The sequence below is a fragment of the Phalaenopsis equestris genome, unplaced genomic scaffold, assembly GCF_001263595.1.
Source record: "Phalaenopsis equestris unplaced genomic scaffold, ASM126359v1 Scaffold211846, whole genome shotgun sequence".
NCBI classification, from domain to species: domain Eukaryota; kingdom Viridiplantae; phylum Streptophyta; class Magnoliopsida; order Asparagales; family Orchidaceae; genus Phalaenopsis; species Phalaenopsis equestris.
Window position 1 is genome coordinate 165065 of NW_018230821.1, and position 9828 is coordinate 174892.

At 31.7% G+C, this 9828-nt stretch overlaps 1 protein-coding gene across 5 annotated transcripts in view; it reads left to right on the top strand.

The window, feature by feature from the left end:
• LOC110036856 (probable magnesium transporter NIPA9) overlaps positions 1–513 on the top strand; it is a 100267-nt gene extending 99754 nt beyond the window's left edge. For all 5 annotated transcript variants that reach the window (XM_020741404.1, XM_020741405.1, XM_020741406.1 and 2 more), the window contains one exon: positions 75–513. In XM_020741404.1, coding sequence (XP_020597063.1) covers positions 75–297 — 223 coding nt within the window. In that variant the 3' untranslated portion in view covers positions 298–513. The remainder of the gene's footprint in view (positions 1–74) is intronic.
• Positions 514–9828: the final 9315 nt, after the last annotated feature.

Genomic DNA, 9828 nt, shown 5'->3' on the forward strand with positions numbered 1-9828 from the left:
TGCACTATTGCCCATATATATATATATATATATATATATTTGTGAATTTGTTTTGATTTCAATTCTTACTGCAGGCTTCTGATCATATCTGGGATCATTCTTCTTGTTTGCTCCGCACGAATAATGTCAATTCTTCCCAGGCCGCTTAGGCGCCTTCTAAGAAGCAGCAAGGAGAGGAACCACAAACTTAGGCGCTCCTTCTCTGCCAGACCAAAGGAGGCAAGTCCTAATGCTGTGATCCATGCATCTACTTTGCACCATTTGATGTCCTCATCAGCTGTTAAAGAGAACTCCTGATCGAGAAACGTAGGACGTGTAGTTCTCTTGTTCGTTTCCGAAACCAAATTTACCTTTTGCTTATAGTTATAGTGTTTTCCTTTTTTTCGTCTTTTTTTAATACTTTACAATAAGAACATCAGTTAGTAATGGTAAAATGCATTGGAAATTGGCTTTAATCAGATTATGGCACTGAAAGTTAACTACTCTGAAATCATTCGGCTAGATTTTAAAGTCGGGGCATATTTAATGAACAAAATAAGCTTTATATCAATTTAATGGTTGAGTTGGTTGCTTGTACATTTTAACAAATGTTATAAGAAAATGGTAATAGAATTCTCATTTATTTATTTGGGAAACGTTAGAGATGTTTAGTGTGTGGTTTAAAATGATTTTAATTTCAAGCAATCGGATGGACCTTTATTAACATACTCACTCTTAGTTCATTTATTTAGTAGCTTAATTACATTTCGGGGTCATATGCATTACTGGATTTATGAAGCTTCATATATACATTTTGAATTAGGCGTTTGTTTATCAAGAAGTTTTTAGTTTTAATCTTGTTTTTAAAAGTTTTTTGCCCTTCATTTCAAGTGTCTTAAATTCATGATGTTGGTGAGGCTTTTCTTTTCATGGAATACTCGAGATCATTTTTCTTTTTTGGTTTTATTTTTTTTTATTTTTTATATTTAAATACATGTTTGTTTAGTGTGTTCTTTATATATTTTCTTTTTTATTTCTCAAAAAAATTTTATTTGTTTTTTAAAATATTTGAAATAGTTTTTAGGTGTTTTCAAGAATAACCAAATCTGAATCAAACATACCAAACATGTTTTGTTTTAAAATCAAATTGTTAAATAAAATAAAATAAAAATAAAAATGAAAATTAAAAGTGATCTCTAATGATCCCTAAGCAATATCTATAGCAAACAAATAACCTTTAGTTATGGGGTGATGGTTATTGAGTATGCTGATAGTGCCATTAAAACTAGGGTTGTTGATGAGCTAATTTCGAATTGAGTTGGAACCCCGACTCATAATTAGCTTGAATGGATTGAGTTCAGATTGAAATATGTTTGTGGCTTGTTATGTTCGATTTCGAGCCAGCTTGGCTCAAAATTGAATCGAACTCGATCCGAGTCTAAATCGGAATGAGCTGCTAAAATTTGAATTATTTGAATCTATTCTAACTCCAATTGGCTCATTCTATCGTAAAATCAAAACAAGATGACTTAAATTGAGTTATTTTGATATGTTCTAGTTCTATATCGACCCATAGCTCCTTATATTTAAATTTATTTATCATTATATTTATATTGTTATAAATAACAAACACTTCAAGATATCTTGAGCTAGTTTGATTCAATTCGTGTATTTCTGGAAATCAGCTTGAAAAAAATTGGTCCAAAGTTTTGGCTCATAGCTCTGCTCGTTATTTCGATCTAAATCTCGACCCGAGCTAAAGTTTAAATCAATATTCGAGCGATAAACGATCTTCGAGCTAACGTCTTAATCAAAACCCAAACAAACACATTTTTCATTCTAAAATAGAGGCCACAGGGCAATAACCAAGTTAGTCTAACTATATTGTTAGTAATGAAATAGCATCAAAAATGGGTTTCTTCATAGTAGACTGAAGCATGGTATTCTTGTTCTTTCTCTTGAATTGTGCACTGTGTATCATTTTTATACACGAGAAGCAAAAAAAGATTTTTTATTTCTTTTATTAGGAAGTTACCAATTGTGAAGAGCTTGGGAACATCATAAGGGGCAAATTTGAGAATTTTTTTGAACTACGGGGATTGTACTAAATTTAATGTTTATTAGCCAAAACTTCTTTTTAGACTAAACTGTTTGAAAATTAATGAAACAACAATAGCAAGAAAAAATGATACTGTTGATCCCCTTAAAAATGTCACTTGTTTTCATTTTATTGTTTTATATTTTGCTGGTTATCATGATTTATTTGTTGTGAATGTTCATTCTCATGTCATAAATTAAAGAGTATTTAGAGTGCGTATTGAGTGACATAATATAATAACTACTGACCTTGAGATTTTAGACTTAGTCAACTATTATGCTTAATAAAACAACTTGACAATTGGGTTATGTGCTGAGAAGTATCATTGGTTTAGCCCTTAAACATTTTAAAATGACATCCTATAATTGAAGTTAGTCTTTAGACTTTATAGCTTATGATTTGTTTCGTAGCCAAACTTCTTGCCTTTGTTAAATTAGCAAGGTAGCTAAAACCTTAATATTTTTAGTTAAGATATACCATGTTTCTGGTCTTGGATCTTTATTGAATTGGATGTTTGATTTTTATGCTTAATCCTTAGAGTTGTTGATGTTAAGATTAGTATGTTATTTTGTTGTTAAAATATCTTAAACTAATAGAGTAGCTTGGCCTGCAAGTTTATGAGCTTAAATAACTCTTTGGACTAAGCTCCAATATTTAGTCTAAATTTTAATCTTTGATCTTATAAGATAATAATAGTTTTACTAGGTTGACCTCCTAAGTTTGATAAATTGAAATGATTTGTTGTTTTTTCTTATTAAAAAATATATTTTTATAAATTAATTTGTTCAAGGGATAACTTGGACATTATATTCATTTAGCATTTTTTATATCATGTTGAATCCAATTATGAATACTATATTTTAATTAAGATATTGGCTATTTATGAAAGCTGTGGGCTCCATAGTGATTATTTGGAATAATATGTCTTCTTTGAATCATAACTAATTCACTCACCTCAAGATAGCTTAAATGGAGCATAAGATCATCTTTTCTAATCATCCTTACCATATATGTTTCTAAAAATTATTAAGCTTAATGCTAAACTTCAACCAACTCTTGAAGTTCATCAATTCATAACTAAGCATTTGTTTATCTTATAAGTCCATATTGAAATAAAAAAAAGAAAAAGAAAACGTGTAATTCAACTTAAGTAGGGAGTTTAGTTTTTTTTCCAAACACATGTAATTTCTAAAGGGGATATATGTCCATAGATTTTCTATCAAATTCTCATAACATTCTCTATTATTTTTGGAGAAAATTTTGTGGAGTAATTTCATCAATTCTTTATTAAACATCTATGCCAAATCATTGGCTCTTAGGTTTATGTTGACTGGTTCAACATATAATTAAATATGAGAAATCATTGGCTTTTAACTTATATTATGAGGAGCAGTGCCAACAAATTAATAGTTTTTGCAATCTTAAAATTTTTTTTTTTTATTTCAAATATGATTTGGTGTGATTCTCAAAATAAGAAAAACATTGTGGTATTATGGAGAATTTTTTCACTACATTAATCTCTCTAAAGAGAATTATTTCCATTCATTTTAAGATATAATCAATAACAATAATGATAAATTAAGTTTGTAAAGATGTTAGTGGTCTTGGACCAGTTATGGTAGTTGCTCAATTTTTAAATGGATTATAGGATCTAGTGAACTTGTTATTGGTAGACTTCTTAACATGGTCCATACGATTATTAATCATGCTAGTTAATAATATTCAATGTGTTTGATTTTTATTTTAATTTTTGAATTAGACTAGTCTGCACCACAATCTTGCATGAGTTTTAGCCATAATTGTCTTGGCTTTAACAAGATTTAAGCGTTACAACCACATTTAGTTAAATGATCTTTGCTAGAACATGCCATTTATTAAAGTAGATTGTAGTGGCCTACATGAAATCAGAGAAGCAGTAAATTTCTCCTTATGTAATTGTCCTCATATAAAATAGGTGATGAATGGTTTCTTTTAGTCAACCTTATTTGTTAACACTGTGGTCACTTGAGTTTGTTTAGTATCTTTAGCAAGAGAATGTGAGGGCTAATATAAATATTATATGGACTAATATGATAGATAAATATTCTCAAGGATCCACCATTTTCTTCGCTAACTTATCAAATTAGCTTAATTATTCACATAACATGTAACTCTTGTGTAGCTTATATTAAAAATTTATTGTAGAAGTTCTTTAGCATGTTTATGATATAAGATCAAATCAAGTTAATTTTTCTTAAAAGTAACCAATATTTATTTGATTATGAGTTGAGAATTCATGGAGAAAATATAACCACACATGGAGAAAACACAACCACACATGAGAATTTTTCTATGTTGAGTCTTTGAATTTTTGTACTAAATCTAAGGTCACGAACCATCATTAGAGCTTTGAATTTAGCTTTATTTTTTGTATAAATTTCTAATGAGCCATAATATTACCAAAGTTCACCTTCTTATGGTGTAATGAATATCAAAACAACTTTGGCCTATATTGTTAGGCAGCATAATGACTTAGTTAATTACATTAATGAAAATTCATTAGAAAAGATCTCCTATTCTTATGGTCATTTAACTTCTCCCATTTTGTGGATATGCTTATCCAATAATTCATCATTAAGTGAGGGAAAAATAAGTAGAAGATGAGCATTACATGAAATCAACTATATCTTTTTTATTTTATGGGACATATAATGATATAGTCTTTAAAAAAAATTCAAAGATGGGCAAACAAGAAATCAACTATATCTTTGTTTGCACAACCTACTGTGTGCCTTAGAACAACCCTGGGTGGCTCAAGTTTGGTCTCACACAAACGTACACACACTCAAAACTATTAAATTCCCCACATATCCCAAAACCCTAAAATCACATACACTAGACCTACCTCCTTAACTCTTTGGGGAATTCACATGGGTGGTTGATCCAGACTTTCTATATAGAAGTAAAATGCGATATATGTGATTATATGTTTAATTTTCTTAATAGTTTTTCTTAATTTGCAACGACGCCAAAAACTTGATCCCAAGCAAAAGCTAGGTAAGTTTTCCACTATGAAACAAATAAGAATACAATTATAATATTTAAATATAGGATACTATGCAAGTATACGTATCGTTATCAAGTAATTTATGACTTTTTGATTAAACCCTGAATATTGAACCCATAGGTAAAATAATAATATGCACTTTAGAAAATTAGAAAGTTTAGATGATAAAAATCTATTTAGCAAATAATTCTTACTTAAACTTAAGATGCTATAATATGAATGAAAATTTGATTCTTATTGTAATTTTTTGGATTTAAGAAAATAAAGTAAGCAACTAATTAACTTAACTAAATATTTGTAAGATGAAAATAATATAAGTAAAATATTTTTTTCCTTATCATGAATCAATAATACGTATAAAAATTCTGTTGTGGAAGTATACTAAATGTGTTATGCCAAATATGAGAAATAATGATCTTTACCCTTACTAGAGATGCTATAAAGAACATTGGCTAATCTATAGTTTGAATAGACTTGAAGTTTGGTTAGGTAGGGAAGATACTAGCTCTTACTCTAGAGTTCTCTATTCTCCCTCCACCTGGGGGCTAACATCTCATATCAAAACCTAAAACTATAAATCAAATTGGGGGCTTTAGCCTGTCACTCTAAAGTCCATTAATTCTACACCCTTGAAAAGTTTATTTCCCTATTTATTTGCACTCAATTCCATGAACTACATTCTCATTCATGAAATCAATATGTGATTCTAACTATTTGTTGACTGAGAGAATACCATCTCGGATCTTACATGTTCTCACAATAGGTATTAATATCTTAATTGACCAAATCAAGAAGTAAATTAAGTACAAGGTTTCAAATCATCACAACTTCTTCCAACATTAAAGTCTAATACTTCACGTAACTTTCTTTAATTCATTAATTACTTATCATTTTAAGGAAAAATATAAAGAAAACTACTCAGAATCCATGGAGAAAACACAACTACACATGAGTTTAAAAGTAGAGATCACACACACAAACAAGCAATCTAAACTAAAACCACATGTAGTCACAAAGATAAACACTTATCTCAAATCATCTCCACCAAATGTATTGAAGTTCCTTTTAATTCTCTTCCTTCACTCACATTACAAAACCAACACTCAAAATAGAAAGAAAGTTGTCGGCGCCGGCAACAGTTACTTGGATGATTGATGGCTCTAATGGCTGATGGTTGGTCTCTGGCGATTGGCTTTGATGATCCAAATCTTATTTAATAAAAATCCAAAAGGTGTCTTGGTTTCTCTTAAAAATGTGTCTCCATTCAATGAATATTCTAGAGGTTCCTCCTTTCAAAAGCCAATTGAATGAATCTTTGTGTCCATGGGCTGTTTCTCACGTTTTTACCAAGGGTTTCTTCAAACACCTCTTCAAAAATTTGTCAAATATCAATGAATCATCAAATAACTACTTCTAACACTTAAGCGCGGGGTACCTGGCGCTTAGGTACGGCTCCCTGGCTCATAGGCGCCAATGCTGAGCACTTAGGCGCCTAGCTCATTTTTGCTCCTCCATCATTTTTGCTCTAAAGTTGACCTTTTACAGGGTATCTGGCGCTTAGGCGTCAGTCCTGGACGCTCAGGCGCCCCAGTTCAATTTGTGCACCTTCTTTATTTTTGCTCCAAATTTGATCATTTTCACTCCTTTATCATTTTCATCCATTTAATTATAACTGAAAAAAAACACACAAATACCTTTCATTAAAGTGCAATATCTTAAAAATAGACATAAAAATCTGTATAAAAACACTATATATTTTAGGTGTTTTTCTTTATCATGAATCAATAATATGTATAAAAATTCTATTATGGAAGTATACTAAATGTGTTATGCCAAATATGAGAAATAATGATCTTTACCCTTGCTAGAGATGCTATAAAGAACATTGGTTAATCTATAGTTTGAATAGACTTGAAGTTTGGTTAGGTAGGGAAGATACTAGCTCTTACTCTAGAGTTCTCTATTCTCCCTCCACCTGGGGGCTAACATCCTAACACTCTAGAGTTCTCTATTCTCCCTCCACCTGGGGGCTAACATCTCGTATCAAAACCTAAAACTATAAATCAAATGTGATTTGGGATGGCTAAGACCAAAATAAAGAGACTCATGGTCCCAAGATGACTAGTCATGACATGCATGATCACCTTATCAAATTTCTCCCAAGTTACCCAATTTCCCTAAATTCCCTAAAGTACACAATTTAATCCTAAATTCCTGCCCTCCAAATTCCAATATCAAATTCAATTACAATTTCACTAAACACCAAATTAAAACCCAAATTTCAATTCCAAACCTAAAATTCCCAATTTTGAGCCAAATGTCCAAATCCATACCAAAATTCCACAAAGCCCAAAAATATAGCAAATTTGGCCTACACACCAATTCAAATATATTAAACCTAAAATCAATTTTGCATGACAATTCCAAGCTTATTGGTCAAGCCCAAAAACAATTTTCCTTAACCCATACTAAAAGCCTAAATTAATCCTTTCATGAAAAAATTTAAAAGCTAGTGAGTGAAGCCCAATTTCAATTTCAATTAAGCCCAGCATGACAAAATTCCACTTCATTAATTTTAAAAGAAAGGAACCAAATTTAAACATCATGGCCATGCACTATGCATCTATGAACTCGTCTTTTTTGGTCCCATGGACCTCTCACACCAAATTTTTAAAGTCCCCAATTTCCTCTTTCATGAAAATTATCCATGACCACATGCATGTCATGAAATCACTCATGGAACCATCCATGAGCATCATATGGGACATATACACCAAATGTGGCAAAAGGAGGACCTCCTTTCACCTCTCACCAAGGTGACCTAACCAAAATCCTAATTCACATTTTCCATGCCAAATCTATCACCCAAGCCCCTAGAAGTTGACCCAACAATTCTAGCTTCCTTGGACCTGACCCTAAGCCATTTCCATGGGGTTGAACCCATGATTAACCCAATCTAACCCAAGCCCATTGCCCACTTTGGAAAAATTGCAATTACCCATACTTGGACCAAATTGAATTCACATCTCCGAAATTCTGACCCACAGTGTGGAGGTGACTTTTCCTGGACGACCAACCACCCTAGCCACTAGAAAACACATTGGCCGAGGGGGATCATGTGGCTAAAACCCAAAATTGGAACCCCCTGAGTTGGCTCAATCCAATTGGCCACTGGCCCTCTTCTTCCCTCCACCTAAGCAAGCTTTTGCACCCACAGGCCAGCCCAATTGGAGCCTCATTCCTCCTCTATAAATAAGCCACCCCCCACGACCAAAGGGGAGATGTCCATAAACCTTGGTGAAACTCTGTTAAAATAATTCCAAACTTTAATTTCAGTGTTCCTAAGATCATGCCAATCATTTTTATCCATTCATCCCCACTATTCAGCATGAATTTCTCAACTGAAAATCAGGACATTTCACTGTCATCCCACCAAACTCAACCAAATTCCAAATTGAACCTTCCAAAAGCTTCCCCACAATCCAAAATCACTTCCCCAATTGAAGCCAAATGATCCCGAGCACCCTAACCTAGTCCTAGACCAAGTCTGAGCCACCTCATGATTGAAATCATACCTAGACACAACGAAAATTCAAATCAACAATTGGAGGAGGTTCACAGAACCAAAATAAAGCTTAAGAACAAACCCAATTGAGGTCTCACATCTTGGGAAATTGTATGGATCAAAATCCTTAATTTTCTCCTTAGTTTGGAACTTTATGTAGAAAATTTATATTTCATGCATATCTAGCCATATAGATGTGTTCGTCTCACTTAGATGAAGGTGTAGGAACAAACCACACCTAATTTAGTTGATTATCGAGCGAGATCATAGGGTTAGAACATAAACGGTTCTCAGTTTAGGGCGATCGAGGATGATGAACAAATGTCGTCTGTTTCTGAGTGTTTTGAACAAATGGTCGAGATCGTGCCAAACAAACGAATGAAACTCGAACCGCGGGCTGTGTGGCAGCCAACGTGGAATATGCAACGAGTCAGAGCCCGCTGCGTAGGAGTTCGGAGCTGTCTAGGAATGATGTGGTGTCGACGTCGAAAATTAAGAAATTAGGGTACTTTCTATTTAAATTAATTCAGAAACTTAAAAAAATCACATTTTGGTGTAGAAAAATCATAAAAAGAAAAGAAAGACACCTCAGTGCTTAGTGAATGGAGGAGAATTTACTGAACCAAAAATAATAAATGTTTATTAAATTTTTTTAATTAATTAAAACTCCATAGGAAAAATTAATTCTAATTAATTAAATAATTATCAAAATAAATTGAAATGTTGAGGGCTTGTTCTTAATGACACTAGGGACCTCCTTTAATTTTCCAAGGTCAGAGGGCACCGCTATGATCGAAAGCTCTATTTTCTTATGACTCTTTGTATTATTTTAATTAAATAATTATATAAAATAAAATAAAAGTAAGAAAAATACAAAATCTGGTTTGGTAGGTTCATTGTGTTCGGATGACCTTAGGGAAAATAAAAATTTAATTTAAAAGGTTCAAAATATTTTTTCCTTTTAAAACCAATAAAAAAATTAAAATATTAAAAAAATACAAAATAATTCAAAAAATAATAAGAATATCCCAAAATGAAGAAAATGACTTTGTAAACTCCTTTAAAAATTTAAAAAAACAAAAATGTTATTATTAATAAAAAAATATATTTTTTAAGTAAATAGTAACTTTTGCTTAAAAT